Genomic DNA, 19,972 nt, shown 5'->3' with positions numbered 1-19,972 from the left:
TTTAAAAAAAAAGGAAAATGATGCTGTTGCCTCAGTCATTCTATTGAATTTTAGCTAGCGGTGACTAATCTTAGCTGAAGTTTGTAGTGACTGTTTAATGAAATCCAAACCATGGACTATAGTTTCTCCTGGCTAATAGATTACTTTCAGGGTTAGGAACCATCTAACATTAAGTTGTAAAATAGCCTAAAGATAAGGCTACTTATATCTCATGCATGATTTATCCAACATTTTGAGTACCTTAAAAATGTGGGCAGTAACACCCAGTTTTTAGCTTCAGCCCCCATTCCTCCTTGGGTCAGTGTGAAGTCGGTCACTCATGTCAGTCAGCTATATTGTAGGGTGGGATGAACCACCGTATGTGGGCTCGGTTGATTGTCTATGTCATTGGATGGCTGTGTGTGTGTGTGTGTGTGTGTGTCAGTAGTACCTGGGAATCAGAAGCTTCCCGCTGGTGTACATTTACATAGTAGCTGGAATCCTTCATTGAAGAGTCTCTGTACTTACTTCATGCTGCTCTTCAGAGGGGTCATTCTGTCAGGGAAATTGATCTCAGTTTATTTTTTGTTGTACTTTTTACCCCTTTTTCTCCCCAATTTTCGTGACATACAATTGGTAGTTAAGAGTCTTGTCCCATCGCTGGAACTCTCGTACGGACGGGAGAGGTGAAGGTCGAGAGCCACACGTCGTCTGAAACACAACCCTGCCAAGCCGCACTGCTTCTTGACACACTACTTGCTTAACCTGGAAGCCAGCCTCACCAATGTGTCAGAGGAAACACCGTAGAGCTGGCGACAAGGAGTCACTAGAGCATGATGGGACAAGGACATCCCAGCCGGCCAAACCCTTCCCGAACCCGGACAATGCTGGGTCAATTGTGCACCCCCTCATGGGTCTCCCGGTCGCGGCAGCCTGGGATCAAACCCGGGTCTGTAGTGATGCCTCTAACACCGCGATGCAGTGCCTTAGACCGCTGCGCCACTCTGGAGGCCCTCAGTTGATTTCAAAATTTTGTGATGATATTGTAATGATATTCTTCTCAAAAGGTAGTTAATTATAATCACGAATTATAATAATTTTCCAGTTCAGGTTCTCTTTTGGCACAAATTACAGTCAAATCAACTGAAATTAACTCCATGACTTAATTTGAATTTAAGGTAACACCAAGTCAATACTTAGTATAGCCCTCTTTTGCAGCAATTACAGCTGCAAGTCTCTTGGGATATGTCTCTATAATTTTTGCCAATTCTTCAAGGCAAAACTGTTCCAGCTCCTTCAAGTTGGATGGGTTCTGCTGGTCTACAGCAATCTTTAAGTCATACCACAGGTTCTCAATTGGATTGAGGTCTGGGCTTTGACTAGGCCATTCCAAGACATGTAAATGTTTCCCCATAAACCACTTGAGTGTTGCTTTAGCAGTATGTTTAGGGTCATTGTCCTGCTGGAAGGTGAACCTCCGTCCCAGTCTCAAATCTCTGGAAGACAGAAACAGGTTTCCCTCAAAAATGTCCCTGTATTTAGTGCCATCCATCATTCCTTCAATTCTGACCAGTTTCCCAGTCCCTGCCGATGTAAAACATCCCCACAGCATGATGCTGCCACCACCAAACTTAAACACCCATTCCAAAACCCCAACAAGGAACAGGTGAAAACAATTAGATAAAAACAAACAAAAAGGAAAAAGGGATCGGTGGCAGCTAATAGACCGACGACGACGACCACCGAGCGCCACCCGAGCAGGAAGGGGAGCCACCTTCGGTGGTATTTGTGACACTGTGGAGTTTTGTAGCTCCTTCAGGGTTATCTTTGGTCTCTTTGTTGCCTCTCTGATTATTGCCTCCTTGCCTGATCCGTGAATTTTGGTGGGCAGCCCTCTCTTGGCAGGTTTGTTGTGGTGCCATATTCTTTCCATAAAAAAAATATATATTTAGTGGTGCTCAATGGGATGTTCAAATTTTTTGATATTTTTTTTTAATCCAACCCTGATCTGTACTTCACAACTTTGTCCCTGACCTGTTTGGAGAGCTCCTTGGTCTTCATGGTGCCGCTTGCTTGGTGGTGCCCCTTGCTTAGTGGTGTTGCAGACTCTGGGGCCTTTCAGAACAGGTGTATATATACAAAGATCATGTGACACTTAGATTGCACACAGGTGGACTTTATTTAACTAATTATGTACTTCTGAAGGATTTTTTTTGCTTCCAGATCTTATTTAGGGGCTTCATAACAAAGGGGGTGAATACATATGCACTCACCAATTTTCAGTTTTTAAATTTTTTAAAACAAGTACTTTTTTTTCATTTCTCTTCACCAATTTGGACTATTTTGTGTATGTCCATTACATGAAATCCAAATAATAACAATTTAAATGCCAGTTTGTAATGCAACAATATAGGAAAAACGCCAAGGGGGATGAATACTTTTGCAAGGCACTGTAGATATTCATTGGGCTGCTATTCAATGTCACTATAAAGTTCACACTTGATTTACAAAGCTTGGAGTAAAATAAATGTCAGAGAGGTGAAGGCTCACAGGCCAGCGTAACCATATCTGAGCCACTGCGGCCTATTATAGATGCATACCGGAGTCCAGCTCTAGCTCTGTGGGAGAATGGAGGCCAAATCTTCCACTCTCCTGGAGGATGATGATCTCTCCTGTGCTGTATGTAGAAAGGTCTTCTCTGTTCCCGTGGTTCTCAGCTGTCATACCTGTGGCTGTAGCTTCTGCAATCTCTGTCTGGATGAGTTCTGGGAGCAGCAGGGTTCTGAAATCTGTCCCCTGTGCATTATCGACTACCCTGGAGGTCCTCAGAGAACGTGTGAGGAACACAGGGACAAACTGAAGATCTTCTGTGTCACAGACCTGCAGCCTATCTGTGATTATCATTGGTCAGTTGACCATAAGGATCACAAAGTGTACCCAATAGCTGAGGCAGTGGTGTACTGCAAGGTAAGCTGCGACAGCAAATCTATTTAGTGTTTAAATCTATTCCCAGTGCAGGAGTTGATCCTTGTGGGCTAAGTCCCACTACCCAAACTATTAGGTTACTATAATAATAGTTTCGACAACCAGAATCCACATTCAGCTAAATGCCACTAAACTTTGATAAATAGTCCCTAAGTGTGCCCAAAAGTGTTGCTGTTCTGATGTTCCTCTTATAAAACTCATGATTCTGATATGAATGAGAGCATCAGGCACCAGAAAGCTGAACAGGACAACAAAATGAATACATTAAAGGGATAGTTTGCTTTTTAAAAGTTGGGCTTATTTTCAACTTCCCTAGGGTGTTGTTGTTTCCACCAAACCGTTTTTAAATGAGCTTGCTGGTTATTTAGTAACATCCAGAAACAACAACACCCTAGGTTGAAAATGAGCTAAACTTTTTAAAAACAAACCATCCTGTTAAGACATTATAGGTCTTACAACCACATCATAATGCATTATACCTGTAGGCTTTGGGTAAAGTGTTACCAACAAATGCAGGTTAGACATTTACAGTGACTTAAATTGACTTATTTAGGACAAAATAAAAAAAATAATAAATTATGGTCCATTTGTACAACAATTTAGTACCCTGGGCTGGACCCATCTTGGACCCTGGGCTGTTTTTAGGACAGGAATTTGTCAAATGTTAGACCCAACACTTAGTCAAGGCTAAGTTGGACTGTGGAAAACTTTGCAGGGGTCAGTGGAGGGGTATTTTCTTACCCTCCTCCCTCCCACCTAATACATTCTCTCCTTCTATTAATACTCACCGTCTTCCCATCTTTTCTTGGTTATTGTGTTTGATCCCAGAGATCCCAGATGGAGCGTATCATTCTTCTGGAATACGCTGCCCCACCAGTCTTGTGACTGTAAATGATCAAATGATTATTGCATCACCCTCACCAAAATGTTATTGGCTGTATAAGGCAGACCCCCTTGCATCATCACTCTGACGTGCCAATCTCCACCTTTCCAACAACACTGATCTCAGAACACTGCGTCAATGAAATGGGACTATCACTCACTCTCTGGTCTTCCTTAAAATATATCTGGTGGATAGCTGTGATTTATCATGCAGTGGGAGGTGTTTATTTGCATATCCACTACTCAAGCAGATGGAAGCCCTATGGACATATTCATTTCCTTTAAGCATTAAAGTTTAACTGAGGTAGACCCCAGAGAACCCTGGCAACAGCGTTGGGAGGAGCATAGTAACCTTATCTGACCCTGCTGCTGCTCCAGCCCTGTTTTAAAAACCTGACAGGCAGAATGACGTCCAGGCACCGCGAAGACAATCTCTCTTGCCCCCTCTGTGGAATTATCTTCAACCAACCCGTTGTGCTCTCCTGCAGACACAGGTTCTGTAAAACATGCCTTCAAGACAGCTGGAGTACCCAGGACAGTGAGGACGACTGCCACTTCTGCCCTCTATGCTGGAGGCGTTCCTCCATGAATGAGATTGTGGTAAACACCATTCTGGAGAAGACCTGCGAGTCCTTCAGGAAGGAGATGAGCAGCAGGAATAACCCTATGGGGTGTAAGGAACACGGAGAGACGCTCTCACTCTTCTGTCTGGACGATCTGCAGCCCATCTGTGTTGCATGCCAGACGTCGGCGGTACACAAGGGGCACAGGCTCTACCCCATTCGGGAAGGTGCACACGACTGTAAGGTAGGCGAACACAACCTTGGTTGTCTTCACTGTGCCGTCAGTGTCACTGTCACTGACTGTGTCACTCATCATCCATACCCTCGCTCTTAACTTTGCTTGTCAGAGGGAAACTAACTTTCATCTGTATGTTCAGTCTCATCTAACCTCCAGCTGCCATCCTTTACCGCCCACATTGTCAAATAATGCTCAAAACTTTCACAAGTTGCTAAACCAGCAGCACTTCTTTCATCATTAAAAGGAATATTTTACTTTTTTAGTTTTTAGTTTGACAGTTTTGTTTTGTAAAACCGTGTGTGTTATAGAAACCATCTTTGACACAGTGGGATGGTTAACAGGGGGGTTTGGAAAAGTTGATCATTCTATTAATACATTCATATGTTGGGTTGGTCGATGCTTGGGCCCCTGGGAGGAATGAAACCAGATCCCAGGTCTCTTAAGTGTACCCCCCTACGTTCCCCTCCTCCCCTGGCCCACCAGCTGTCCTTGACCCTGTTCTAGGAACAAGAAACATTTTAATGTTAGAATTGAATTCTCAAAGACAACATCAACAGAGCATGGATCATGAGCTTCAGTGTACCTCAATGCAGAAAGCTCCATGTCCAAACATTCTATACATTGCTTTGGCACGTTGACTTTCTGAATCTGTGTGTAGTCTTTTGTTTCATTATCTTCTCCACCCTCGCTGTCACTTAGTCACATGATCCAGACTCTATTAATGTTGCATTAGCTAGGTCCAGCTATCAATTGATCTGGATGTTCGAGTCAAGGAGGCATTGAGAACCTTTACACATGGAGCTGAATGCTGTGATGGGGCTGCGATGCAGCGGTACCTGACAGATGAAACCAACACATTGTGCTGTTGACAGCCTGGCTTATGGCCAGTCTGATCCTGTAGTATGTGTTAAAGTGTAAATATCTTGCCATTACATTCCAGGAGGAACTCAAGACCGCATTGACCCCATTGAAGGAGAAGCTGCAGCTGTTCAAGAAGGCTATGGTCGTCTGTGATCAAACGGCAGAGCACATCAAGGTGGGATATTGTATTTCTAGCACTTTAGAAAGATTTTGTTGGTGTCCTTTCTGGATCAATACATCTTCTAATGCTCATGGAACCCATCATCAGTAATGTAACCTGGGTTCATTGAGGGTTTCAGGTCTTTCATGTCTTAAACATGTCTAATTTCAGAACCAGGTTGAGCATACTGAAAGGCAGATAAAGGATGAGTTTGAAACCCTTCGCCAGTTCCTGAGAGATGAGGAGGCAGTCAGATTGAATGCTCTGAAGGCAGAGGAGGATCAGAAGAGTCTGCTTCTAAAGGAGAAGATTGAGGAGATGTCCAACGAACTGACGTCCCTCTCAAACACCATCAGAACCGTAGAGCAAGAGATGAGGTCTCAGGACATCCCATTCTTACAGGTATACACAGTATGAAGTTAAACCCTACTTACAGTACAAAGGGAATTCCCAAAGCAAAATAAAGACTCAAATATAGAAACATAACATGCATGTGGAATATTGTAGCTGTCCATCTAAAAGTGATACATTTACTTGCTTTTCAGAACTACAAGGATATCATCAAGAGGTAAGTCAGGAATAGCCATTCATTTGAGCCACGGGTTGATGTCATGCGCTAACAGAGGCAAAATACAAAAATAGACAGAGACCCATACTGCCTCACAACAGTCATCTAGCTACTGAATGTGGCAGACACATCTAAGGCTAATGTGTGTTTCAGATTCAATTATTATCTTAACTTATGCCTAGAATCAATCAGATCAATCTTTAACCAGCGGTGTCGAAGGTGTAACTGTGTTGGAGCTGTCAAAATGGTGAGCAGATGCTCTTGCTCATAGTCACAAAGCCACACCCCTCCCACTCACGTTGAAAGTTTAGGCAATATAGAAATAATGACACTCAAATAGAAAATCATACAACTAAATAATAAGGATTTCTATCAGCGTAATTCAGGTGTAGATTACATTTCAAACTCCAGTATTTGAAATTGTAAACAAGGCGACTCCGTGCAGCCAACAGCAATGTCCACTTTAGGTGTAATGCCAGGAGCCACTTGTGTATTTGACAGCTCTAACACAGTTCCACCTCAGACACCACCAAAACAAAAAGCTATGCGGATTTCGGCTTAAGCGTAACTGATGGAATAGAGCCTTTAAAGGTAGACTCAGTGATATGACGCAGGTGCACAAAGTAAACAAAATAAAAGGCTACACTTCTTAGCTGTTTTGGTACCTACCACACTCTAACAGCATGAAGCGAACCCATGCACACATTGATACTGTGTATGACTGTGTGAGTCTTGCATCTCGCTCATCGCAATATCTGCGGTGCTGCTCGTGGCAATGTCATTTCACTGAGTCTACCTTTAATAAAAACAGATCATCATGTTAAAATGAACTTTACTTTGACACAAAATAGCAATAAATATGATACAATCTATCATACATCAATTTCATGGTAAAATAATATATATTTTCGCTGGTATAATAGACAGGATATGACTCATCACTGAATGTCGTCATTCCAGAACCTGGCATATGCCGCTGGATCCAAAGATGATTCCTGGAACTCTGATTGATGTGGCAAAGCACCTGGGTTCTGTAAAGTTCAACATCTGGGACAAGATGAAGAGCATCATTCAATATAGTGAGTATTAATCAAATATGAGTCGGTAGAAGTGACTGTACTGTTTCCTCACAGGAAATAAAGTTATTTAATTTAATCTCAGTTCTGCTCTTTCTATCATCTCTGTCTTCCATTTGAGGCTCATATCTTCCCCTCTCTCCCCAGCTCCTGTGACTCTGGACCCCAACACAGCTGCTAGCTGCTTCATCCTGTCTGAGGATCTGACTGTGGTCCAGTGCTGCTCCCAGGTCTTCAAGCTCCCAAACAACCCCGAGAGGTTTGACATCAGTGCTGAGTTACTGGGCTCTGAGGGGTTCTGCTCTGGCCGCCACAGCTGGGAGGTAGAGGTAAAGGCTAACACATACTGGGTGGTAGGCGTGGCCAGCGAGTCCATCAACAGGAAGGGCAAGCACGTGCTGACGCCAGCCGAGGGCTTCTGGACTATACGCTTCCGCAATGGTGAGCACAAGGCGTGCACGGCACCGTGGGCGCCCTTGACCATGATGAGGAAGGAGCCGCAGGTCATCAGGGTGGTGTTGGACATGGACAGGGGCAAGGTGACCTTCTTTGACCCCCGGGAGAGGACGCCCCTCTATACGTTTACAGACCTCATCTCACCCCGGGTGTTTCCTTACTTCTGCACTGCCTGTAAGGAACACCCACTGAGACTGCTGCCCGTCAGGCTGTCTGCTGCTGTGGTGCTCTAGAGGGCTCCATGGGGGTTCATTACTAACAAGCAGTGGAGGCTCAATTACTTACAGACAGATCCAGTTGAGTTTACTACCTAGTCCTAGATGATGAAGGCTGATCAGTTGGGAAAGTCTGGAATAAAGCATGTAATGGTCTTATGATTGTGAGTATTGTGTGTCTACAGATGATATACACTGAGTATACCAAACATTAGGAACAACTTCCTAATATTGAGTTGCACCCCTTTTGTCCTAAGAACAGCCTCAATTCGTCGGGGCATGGACTCTACAGGGTGTCGAACACATTCCACGGGGATGCTGGCTCATGTTGACTCCAATGCTTCCCACAGCTCTGTCATGTTGGCTGGATGTCCTTTGGGTGATGGATCATTCTTGATATACACAGGAAACTGTTTAGCGTGAAACACCCAGCAGCAGTTCTAAACACTCAAACCGGTGCCACTGGCATCTACTACCATACTCCATTTATATTGCCCATTCACTCTCTGAATAGCACATATACACATTTGTCTCAAGGCATAAAAGTATTTCTTAAACCCGTCTCCTCCACTGATTGAAGTAGATTTAACAAGTGATAGAAACAAGACATCATAGTTTTCACCTGGTCAGTCTGTCATGGAAAGAGTAGGTGTTCCTATTGTTTTGGACAGTCAAGTGTACATGTTGACTTGAGAAGTAGCAAGTCTTGAAATAGGTAGACCTGAAACTAGTTAGCAGCTCTAAAACGGTACAAGTTTGTCCTAGAATGTCAGAGCCCTTATAACTCTGTTCTGAAACACGAAATAAAACAACACTGGTGTCTTTTACAAACCTTTATTTTGAGTTACACCTAAACAAATGTATGAAAATGGAGAGCTAGAATAATGTTCCCAATCAATTCTATCTACAATATTACTCTGAGAAATTGCTTTATTACATAATAATAGGGCAACCATGATTGTTGACTAATTGACAGATTTTGAAGATATTGTTTAAATAATGTTCTTATGTATTGGAGTTCCCTAGTCAGGTTGAGCATAAAACCCCAATAGTTCCAGGACACACAGGGCTTCCACAGGGTTCCCACAAGGCACATAATATCAATATGTGTGAACCTGAGTGGTCAGTCAGTGCATATCATCCATTACTTCAAACATGTTACGTAATCAGGTTTAGTTCTACACTAAAAAAAAAAATGTAATCTCGCAATCGAAACTCCTACAGTTAGTGTTCGGAATAAGAGGCATGTTCAGCTGTGGCATGTTCTATCATACTACTAACACACAGGTAGCAACACCTCATCCAACATGGACACTCATATTGCTAAAAACCTGTTCAGTATTTTGTTCTTTACATGGTGGCACACTACTATTACAAGGTTGGGAGCAAATAGCCTGGAACACAATCTTCAAGAGACTGGTATCTCAACGACTGTGGTATGTTCAGTCCCAGCTCTCATTGCCTTTACACTCTCATTGTAACAAACAGACAAATGCTGTCATTGTAACAGACATCCTGGTTTCATGTGAAAACTTGCTCTGCTCTATGTGCATCGTAGTGTTGAAGGCTTGAACGTTTTCATTTGGCTAAACTAAGAAACAACACAAATTAAGAAATACAAAAAGGGGAAAAAGCCCTCATCCAACCTTGTCCTTGGACGTTGTTGATACAGTGTTAAAAGATGGTTTTGTAACAGTACTAAGGTTTCCCTATTGATTGATCAGTAGCCCTTCAGTCCCCTGATCTAGACTAGATCCAGGGAGAAACACTAATACATGGAGACTTCAGCAATAACACTACTTAAAGCCTGCAGGTGTACTGCTTTATAACGTGTTCTAAGCACAGATGAGCCTTTATAATACTATGTTATTTTCCACAGCGTATGAACATATCAAGTTGAGACAGGATCATTATGAGTTGATAAGACATTATAAGGGGTCATGCATGCTTATGACACGTCTTACAATGCATTATAACGGCATGATCAGGCTTTCCACTCCAGCATATCACAGTCTCCAGTATCTGACACCTTGAAAGTTACTTTCCTAAAGCCGGTGTGCACTACATGACTTTCATGATCCTAACATGGCTGAGCCTCTCGCACTAAACGACCATCTTTCCTGTCGTATTTTGTTGTCTTGCCAACTTAGTGGTGCCATACTAAACCATGTGGCACAGACAGGGCTCACACACTACAAGATTCTTCACTTGGTCGTGAGGATTGTCCATACCACCGTGAAAACAGTTATGTGATTAGATTTAACGTAGCTACAACAAGCTGTGGCTCAAAGCAGCCTCATAAACATGTGTAAACCCAGCTTAAAATAATCAATCTCATAGAGCCATTCTACCCTCCACTATAGCACTGTGTAGCTCCTCATTCACAGCCTCATAACGCCCTGCTCTGGAGTTCAAAAAGTAAATCTGATCAGTTGATAAGCGCGGATCGTATCCCTCCCTCTGCAACCGGGTCTTCTGGATTTTAAAGGTACCTAGGAGGAGGGAAACAAAGACAATTGGTCATTAATATATTTGATTATTTCTTGGAATGAGCATTAGACGCTTTATGCAAGGCCTTGTGAAATATCCATCAATTGTATTTTTTTACATTAGAATTAGCCTTGTGTCCAGTCCACTCACCTGTGGTGTCTACTTGTGGGGAGATGCGTAGGAACACGGGACGGGCGTAAGGGGGCAGGGCCCGTTGGACCTCTCGCAGGAACACATCACAGTCAAATGTCCCTGTTGGGTCTGCGATGGCAGCCATCCCTGCCTTCCCTTCCACATCTACGGGGAGACAAACAACACGCCAGGCTTTTCACAACACCATGCTGCAAAGGGCCAAAGTCTTCCTAATCACTCAACCTCCCTGTAGACTGGTCCAGTTTAACATTTATTTAACAGGGACAATGCTGTCAAATCAACATTTAAAAGGCCCAATTCAGCTGTTTTTCCATCAATATCAAATCATTTCTGGGTAACAATTAAGTACAATAGTGATTTTTTCCCCCATTAAAATGTAAAAATAAAATAAACAAATAGCTTTTTTTTTTTAGCAAAAAAACTTTCTCAAGCAAGAATTTGGCCTTGGAGTGGTTTGAGGGTAGAGGAGACAACTGAAAACTAGCTGTTACTGGCAGAGAGGTTTGGAACTCTTATTAGTCGATTAACTAGAATTACCACCTGGTGATGTCACCAGGCAAGCCGAAACTCCACCCATGCAAAACCAGCCGATTAGAAGTTCCTGTGTAGATTATATTTTTAACCAGGAACTATCAGGAAATAGCACTGGTTTCATCAGCTGTACAATGATACAAAACACAGGAAAAACAGAATTTTGACTGCACTGGGCCTTTAAGTGGAGAGTAACTCCTGGTTTCAACTCCTGTCACCATCATACATGTAACATGATGCACATAATGTGAACTTCATCCCACCTGGTACAGATACCCCATACACAGCCACATCGGCCTGGCCCAGCAGACCACTCAGTGTTCCCTCCACCTCGGTGGTGGAGACGTTCTCTCCTCTCCAGCGGAACGTGTCTCCACTGCGGTCCCGGAAGTACATGTAGCCTAGCTCATCCATCACCAACACATCCCCTGGGAGGAGGTAGAGCGAGGTGAGTTGATGACACATTACATTGTGGTAAAGACAAGGACTGATATAATAGCACTAATTCCAAGTATGATAATCGAAGTAAACATTACATCCATAATTATTGTTAAATCACACTAAGAGCCTGTGGGTTTACCTGACAGATATGCCGAGTCATTTTTCTTGAAGACATTGTTGGCAATCTTCTTCCTGGTGGCATCCTGGTTGGCGTAGCCATCAAACCTCCGTAGCGGATCCTGTTGGTTGATCCTTCCCACCAGCAGCCCTGGCTCCCCTGAAGAGAGGAGTCGTACATGGAGAGGTCAATCTATCCAAGTGTCGTTATGAATCCCTTTTTACATACATTTTTCACAACATGCTTTACAGTTACCCAGGTTAACATTTGTAAAAGTCCTATATTTATCAATATTGGTGCCCATTTACTTACCAGGACGGCAGGGCACACACAGGCCGTGCCTGTCCCTCACCAGCTCTGTGGTCTCCTCATCCACTTTCATGAGGCAGATTGGATACACATTGGGCAGGATGCGGCTGTTGAACCCACAAGCTCCCACCTTGTCAGTGGAGAAGACATAAAAAAGTATTTGATACCACAGGAAGATCCTTTTATGTAAATCAGAAATAATAATGGCCCAAGAATAGATCCTTGAGGTACACCACATTGTGCATCTATAAAAGTTGCATTCTTTAGCAAAAATATATGGCTCTCTATTATTTACATACTTTTTGAGCCAGTTGACAACATTACCCATGACCCCTACCTTGCCGTCCATGTTGGCGATGCTGCAGTTGCATTCGGTGGCTCCATAGAACTCCCCTACCTGGGCCACACCAAAGCGCTCGGTGAAGGCCTCCCAGACACTAGGACGCAGCCCATTCCCCACCGCCAGGCGAACCCGGTGACCCTTCTCAGAAGGCCGCACCGGCTGGGACAGCAGGTAGCGACAGATCTCCCCTATGTACTGCACCACCTAGTGGACGGATGGGGAACAGCGTAGACATCAGATTTAAATTCAATGCGGGTTTCAATCAAAAATCTTATAGCTGCACATCGACCACTCAAGAGTCAGATGTTCTTCCTATGCTCATAGAAAAGGATACACAAGCTTTTTTCTACATACAGTGCAGTTGTGCTTGATGCAATCTTCCCAGAAGCGACTGGCTGAGAATTTCTTCTTCACCACCACAGTGAGTCCATTGATGAGACACTGGCCTACACCCATGATATTACCTGTAAAGGAGAGGAACATTGGACAGCCAGTGAGGGTGACAGGTTGAGGAGGAGAATCAGGACCACACTGTCAGACCAAACCAAATGACTCCTGAAAGACAGTAGAAGGTGATGGGACAGAAGCAAAAGATGGAGAGATGGATGAAGAGAAGACACACACACCTGCAGAATGGTAGAGGGGAAGGCAGTCGTAGATGATGTCATCCTGGCGCATGCGGAAAGCATGGTAGCCAAAAGCAGCGATACGGTAATACCTGAAGATAGAACAACACAAAACGGATTCAATAATCAAATACATGAATGCAGTGGGTGCTAAGCTATGCTATAGCATTGGGAATTACTATACGCAGAAATACACCAGACAAGTGTCTCACTGCTGGATACTAGGATGCTGAGACTGAGAGACTCACCGACTGTGCACCACTATGGCAGCTTTAGGGAGTCCTGTGGTGCCTGAGGTGTATATATAGAACAGACGATCTGTTGGGGTTGGTGGTTGTGGGGGAGGATGGAGAGAGGAAAGGGTGAAGGAGAGGGTGAAGAGAAGGAGAGGGGGGGAAATGGTAGGGTGGAGGAAGGATAAAAGGAAGGGAGGGAAGAGGGAAGCAGGGGAGGATGGAGAGAGGAAAGGGTGAAGAGAAGGACAGGGGGGAATGGGAGGGTGGAGGAAGGATAAAAGGGAGGGAAGAGTGAAGCAGGGGAGGATGGAGAGAGGAAAGGGCGAAGAGAAGGACGGGGGGTAAATGGGAGGGTGGAGGAAGGATAAAAGGGAGGGAAGAGTGAAGCAGGGGAGGATGGAGAGAGGAAAGGGCGAAGAGAAGGACGGGGGGGTAAATGGGAGGGTGGAGGAAGGATAAAAGGGAGGGAAGAGTGAAGCAGGGGAGGATGGAGAGAGGAAAGGGCGAAGAGAAGGACAGGGGGGGAATGGGAGGGTGGAGGAAGGATAAAAGGGAGGGAAGAGTGAAGCAGGGGAGGATGGAGAGAGGAAAGGGTGAAGAGAAGGACAGGGGGGGAATGGGAGGGTGGAGGAAGGATAAAAGGGAGGGAAGAGTGAAGCAGGGGAGGATGAAGAGAGGAAAGGGTGAAGAGAAGGACAGGGGGGGAATGGGAGGGTGGAGGAAGGATAAAAGGGAGGGAAGAGTGAAGCAGGGGAGGATGGAGAGAGGAAAGGGTGAAGAGAAGGACAGGGGGGGAATGGGAGGGTGGAGGAAGGATAAAAGGGAGGGAAGAGTGAAGCAGGGGAGGATGAAGAGAGGAAGGAAAGGTTAAATAACATGACATTCTATTTACAACAGTGAGACTGACACCCACAACCACAGAGAGACAAGTGGTAACTGGTACCCACGCAAACCAAGATGCAGACACCCACTCACACTGTACTAAATGAGAACACAGAGACCCCATTTAGCAAAACCCCGGCATCTCCATAATACTCTCTGGGAAGGCCAGTTGACTGACTGGGCTGCCCACTGATACGCCCGAGACTGACTAAACAATACCCTAGAGAAAGTTACCCTAGAGAAAGTTTCCCAAACCTCTCCTCGAGTACTCCCAGCCTGGTCCACTTATTCAATCTATTCCCATTCTAGTACACCTGATAAAAATAAATAAATATATACAGTTGAAGTGAGAGGTTTACATACACTTAGGTTGGTGTCTTAAACTCATTTTTCAACCACTCCACTCCACAAATTTCTTGTTAACAAACTATAGTTTTGGCGAGTCGGTTAGGACATCTACATTGTGCATGACAAGTAATTTTTCCAACAATTGTTTACAGAGATTATTTCACTGTATCACAATTTCAGTGGGTCAGAAGTTTACATACACTAAATTTGACTGTCTTTAAAAAGCTTGGAAAATCCCAGGACATTATGTCATGGCTTTAGAAGCTTCTGATGGGCTAATTGACATCATTTGAGTCAATTGGAGGTGTACCTGTGGATGTATTTCAAGGCCTATATTCAAACTCAGTGCCTCTTTGCTTGACATCATGGGAAAATCAAAAGAAATCAGCCAAGACCTCAGAATTTTTTTTAGACCTCCACAAGTCTGGTTCATCCTTGGGAGCAATTTCCAAACACCTGAAGGTACCACGTTCATCTGTACAAACAATAGTACGCAAGTATAAACACCATGGGACCACGTAGCTGTCATACCGCTCAGGAAAAAGATGTGTTCTGTCTCCTAATGATGAACGTAATTTGGTGAGAAAAGTGCAAATCAACCCCAGAACAACAGCAAAGGACCTTGTGAAGATGCTGGAGGAAACAGGTATAAAAGTATCTATATCCACAGTAAAACTAGTCCTACATCAACATAACCTGAAAGGCTGCTCAGCAAGAAAGAAGCCACTGCTCAAAAACCGCCATAAAAAAAGCCTCTGGTCTGATGAAACAAAAATATAATTTTTTGGCCATAATGACCATCGTTATGTTTGGAGGAAAAACCGTGAAACACGGGGGTAGCAGCATCATGTTGTGGAGGTGCTTTGCTGCAGGAGGGACTGGTGCACTTCACAAAATAGATGGCATCATGCGGTAGGAAAATTATGTGGATATATTGCAGCAACATCTCAGGACATCAGTCAGGTTATAGCTTGGTTGCAAATGGGTCTTCCAAATTACAATGACCCCAAGCATACTTCCAAAGTTGTGGCAAAATGGCTTAAGGACAACAAAGTCAAGGTATTGGAATGGCCATCACAAAGCCCTGACCCCAATCCCATAGAAAAATTGTGGGCAGAACTGAAAAAGCCTGTGCGAGCAAGGAGGCCTTCAAACCTGACTAAGTTACACCAGCTCTTTCAGGAGGAATGGGACAAAATTCACCCAACTTAATGTGGGAAGCTTGTGGAACGCTCCCTGAAACATTTGACCCAAGTTAAACAATTGTGCGCTGCCCTATGGAACTCCCGATCACTGCCCCGGGAATGAACCAGGGTCTGCAGTAACGCCTGTGCCTTAGACCGCTGCGCCACTCAGGAGGCTGATACATCTAATCAAGGGCTTGATGATTAGTTGACAGGTTAAATCAGGTACGCTAGTACTGGAATAAATAAAATACATGGAATTGGCTGAGGGTATGTGAGGAGAAGTTAGTATGAACTTATCTCCAGGGCAAATTAACAACACATTATTTATTTAAAGCTCAGCTGACACCTGGAGCTGTCAATCAAAGCCACATCTGCCCTAGATTGAATCTGTGACACGCATACCAAAAAATAACCAGGACTGAGTAGAATACAAAATCACCTGGAAATTGGGATGGATCAATCATTTTAAGGAAAGAGCTTTGAATTTAGTCTTGGTAATTACAGCTCTTTGTCTGAGCGAGACAGTGAGTGACAAGGAAAAGTGACTGAACTGTTTTATTTCACCTGAAAAAGTGAGGATGACAGTGGAATATTCATGTGGAAAACACACCATGCATACAGATCCATTTTTTTCTTGTGGCCATATTTTACCCATCAGCTCTGACCTACTAAGCTGTCAATGTGAGATGGGTATTAGCTGATAGTTGTGGACTCTAGCTAAACTGTTTTACATATTGCCAGATACATTTGATCTTGTTGGAGACTGGCCAGAGATTGTGAGGTATATGTTACCATGGCATAGTAGTGTGTATTATTATGGTGTTATACACAATATTGCTTTCTGAAATGATTCAAAATAAGTGTCCTGCCACAGGTGAGTTATAGGAGACTGTTATAGGAGACTGGATGAACAATAAGATGTGAGGGGAAGGAGGACACTCACCATTGAAGCTCTTGGGTGGGATGCAGGGAGGAGGGGGCAGTGTAGGGGCAGAGGCCAGGATATCGTCCAGATTCTGGGCAGCCAGGGAGGCAAGACAGTCTACACTGAGCTCTCCTGTACAAAACCGCACCATCGACGGGCTCAGGGATGAGCTCACCTCCAACATGGCTGAGGAGACAAAGAAAGAGAGGAGGGAGGGAGAGAGAGATAGATAGAGGAGTGTGAGAAATAGAGGAGAGAGGGGCAGAGATATGAGGCAGAGAGAAAGGGAGAGAAAGAAAGAAGGGAGAGAGAGAATAGGAACAGAAGAGGATAGGGAGAGTAGAGGGATAGGGAGAGTAGAGGGATAGTAGAGGGAGAGTAGAGGGAGAGTAGAGGGATAGAAGAGGGAGAGTAGAGGGATAGAAGGGAGAGTAGAGGGATAGGGAGAGTAGAGGGATAGGGAGAGTAGAGGGATAGGGAGAGTAGAGGGATAGGGAGAGTAGAGGGATAGGGAGAGTAGAGGGATAGGGAGAGTAGAGGGATAGAGAGAGTAGAGGGATAGAGAGAGTAGAGGGATAGAGAGAGTAGAGGGATAGAGAGAGTAGAGGGATAGAGAGAGTAGAGGGAGAGAGAGAGTAGAGGGATAGAAGAGGGAGAGTAGAGGGATAGAAGAGGGAGAGTAGAGGGATAGAAGAGGGAGAGTAGAGGGATAGAAGAGGGAGAGTAGAGGGATAGAAGAGGGAGAGTAGAGGGAGAGTAGAGGGAGAGTAGAGGGATAGAAGAGGGAGAGAGAGAGTAGAGGGAAAGAAGAGGCAGAGAGAGAGTAGAGGGATAGAAGAGGGAGAGAGAGAGTAGAGGGATAGAAGACGGATTGAAGACGGAGAGGGATAGAAGACAGAGAGACGAGTGAGCCACAGGATATTTCAGAAGTGGACTTTAACTGGGAGAGTGAATACAGAATTGAAAGGTAGTTATCGATTAACTACCTGGTCAAGGGAAGAGACAAATCATAATTACAAGAATGATAGTGTACTGATGCATTATGCATAGAATGTGAACAATAAAAGTGCAACAAAACAAATGAGCAGACAGAACATCACTGTTGACCCAGACAAACAGAAAGCCAGACAGAATACTGAGATGGAATATTGCAACAAAAAAATTGTTGGAACGCTTTATAATGACAGTTTGATGTCTGAAATAAGCAGACGTAAGACTGTTGCCAGACAGTTGACCCACTCAGATGTACAGAGACAGAATTATGAGATGGAATATTGCAACAGGCCATCAGAACATTGGAAATTATCTTTGGAAAGCTTGCAAGAAACCTGCATGGACTGATTTAGGACCAGTTTTGCCTTTTAAATCATAATGAATAAGAGGAGTGACCCGATCCTTGATCAGTACTCGTACTCTGAGACGCTTTGTGAATACAGACCCCAAACCCCACATTTCACCATCTCTGAATTCCACCTACCATCAGCCAGCTCGGCTCCGAACACAATCCCTCTGGACACAGACACTCCAACACAATGCAGGAGAGCGTCCCTCCGCAGGTTGAAGTTGATGAGTGCTGCCTCCACCCCCACCTTGGCCAGGCCCAGCCAGAGGGCCACCTGCAAGGGCCGGCTCTCCATGAAGAGGGCCACCACATCCCCCGGGGCCCAGCCCTGGGCCAGAGCCCATTGGGCCACAGCGTTAGACAGCAGGTCCAGCTGGGTGAAGGTCCACGTCTCTCCTGTGGCATCGTAGACGAGGGCGGGTTTATTTGGGTGCTGCTTCACCGTCTGGGCAAAGATGGAGGGGATATTGCTGTTGCGCCGTAGGTGGTGCCACAAGGCTATCTTGACTCGTAACAACACGTAAAGGCCACTGGAAGGAGTACAGAAAGGGAGATTAGGGAGAGAATGTCACTATTTTACCTATAGTGATGATGACTAACTAGTAAAAGGTACATTTCCTGAAGAAAATGTGTGTGCCTGCTTCAGCAGTCTAAATGTGTTTTTTTAATGGTAGTAGAATTTGATGTAAGCACAGCTCATATTCTTAACAAATTAAAGGCACCCACTTTAGGTCTCTTTTGGCAGTACGGACTACGATGTAGAGGTACTTCCAACCACCTGTGCCCAGAAAGACCCCGAAGCCTGCTGCTAAGCTCCAGGACCAGGGGACCCCGAAGAGACGCAGCAGACCCAGCGATCCCAGAGACAAAGAGGCACTCGCTGCATTGCGCATCCTTAGCAGTGGAGGAGAGGAGATTCAAAGGGTTATAAGGGTGGGATAAGTGAGCGAGACAGGCCTACAGCATGGTGTTAAAATGTAATGGCAGAGGGGTAAGGATAGAGTGTGTACTACACTTGGCAGTGGAGGACAGAGAGACTCTTGTAAAAATGACTAACTTGACTAATTTGAACAGTGAAAATGTAAATATGTGTAATGAATTACAATTAAATGCGAGGTAGTCACGACCTTATAGTATGGCTTACAGGATTACATACTGTATAGTTGGTGTTTGAACCGTGATTTATTTGTTGTTTTAGGCTGGCTAGTTAAAGTGCAAAAATTGTATCAGAGCGTAGGCCTGGTCTCTTACCTATGATCATACACGACCCGACGACGAACTATTTGAGAGCGATGTCCCTAACCTTTCACCTAGTAACCGAGTATTCTACAAAACGTTCAATAGCGCTTTAGCCACTACCAGGCTTGTATACAAATTAGAATCGCCACCACACGCTGCTGCGTTCGTTGCGAGGATAACATTTATCATTTGAAATATTGCTACATTAATACGTATCTAAATGTTACAACCGTTTAACTGTCACCGCACCAAATTGCTATCAGAACAACGCCTGTCCTGTAACAATGCATCAATTTATGAACATCAAATGCATAGCCTTCGCGCTCTAAAGAATTCTGAAACAGATTCACTAAATGATGAATGACTAGACAGTTAATGGATACTTATCTATTTGTAGTAGCCGAAATATAAGAATCACAGTACTATGTACTCCATATTGAATGTTATTGCATTGCGACGACCACCAACCGCACCGCCCAAATAGTATCGTCCTTTCTCTGTGAACTCAGCCATTAGCTCCTCATCGAATTACCGACTCAATCCCATTGGCCGATGTTATGATGACGAAGGAGAATCCGCCTCTTGACCCGCCTGTTTCAGGTTCACGTCATCCAGTTGACCAATGATTGCACGTGTTGCTACATATTGAGAATATAAAATCACATTCAACAAATACTGTGTACTGTATACAGATATCCTACTGATACGATATATGTGTGTGATGCAAAAAGCCCTGATCTATTCTCTACTTTTGTCATACAGAGGCTCTCGGGTAAGCTATACTTTCCTTATGAGTCAAATAGTTTTGACCTCTACAGT

General features: G+C 44.3%; 2 protein-coding genes across 4 annotated transcripts; one reads left to right on the top strand and one right to left on the bottom strand.

Moving 5' to 3' along the window:
• The first annotated feature begins 2,574 nt into the window (after positions 1–2,574).
• Positions 2,575–8,540, top strand: LOC118365666 (zinc-binding protein A33). 3 transcript variants are annotated; one of them, XR_008088867.1, is made up of 7 exons: positions 3,821–4,653; positions 5,588–5,683; positions 5,840–6,070; positions 6,214–6,236; positions 7,197–7,315; positions 7,460–8,147; positions 8,241–8,540. XR_008088867.1 is itself a non-coding variant. In XM_035748036.2 (6 exons), exons 1-6 carry the CDS (start codon positions 2,608–2,610, stop codon positions 7,999–8,001), a joined length of 1,350 nt encoding a protein of 449 aa, XP_035603929.2. In that variant the 5' UTR covers positions 2,575–2,607; the 3' UTR covers positions 8,002–8,540. The 3 variants fall into 3 exon arrangements, 2 of the variants coding, with proteins under 2 accessions (XP_035603929.2, XP_035603928.2); XM_035748036.2 differs by lacking the exon at positions 3,821–4,653 and adding an exon at positions 2,575–2,946 and having other exon boundaries at positions 7,460–8,540; XM_035748035.2 differs by having other exon boundaries at positions 7,460–8,540.
• A 263-nt stretch (positions 8,541–8,803) lies between these two features.
• On the bottom strand, positions 8,804–19,662 carry LOC118365665 (long-chain fatty acid transport protein 1-like). Its single transcript, XM_035748034.2, has 13 exons — positions 19,166–19,662; positions 18,641–18,808; positions 18,050–18,444; positions 16,591–16,758; positions 13,243–13,312; positions 12,995–13,086; positions 12,723–12,832; positions 12,363–12,572; positions 12,029–12,155; positions 11,738–11,875; positions 11,421–11,585; positions 10,624–10,770; positions 8,804–10,475 (listed from the first exon to the last, which is right to left on the bottom strand). The coding sequence occupies exons 2-13, from the start codon at positions 18,805–18,807 to the stop codon at positions 10,318–10,320; spliced, it is 1,947 nt and encodes a 648-aa protein (XP_035603927.2). The 5' UTR covers position 18,808; positions 19,166–19,662; the 3' UTR covers positions 8,804–10,317.
• Between the last annotated feature and the right edge of the window lie 310 nt (positions 19,663–19,972).

The sequence above is a fragment of the Oncorhynchus keta genome, chromosome 32, assembly GCF_023373465.1.
Source record: "Oncorhynchus keta strain PuntledgeMale-10-30-2019 chromosome 32, Oket_V2, whole genome shotgun sequence".
Classification (NCBI taxonomy): Eukaryota; Metazoa; Chordata; class Actinopteri; order Salmoniformes; family Salmonidae; genus Oncorhynchus; species Oncorhynchus keta.
This window is presented reverse-complemented; position numbering and strand designations above follow the sequence as displayed.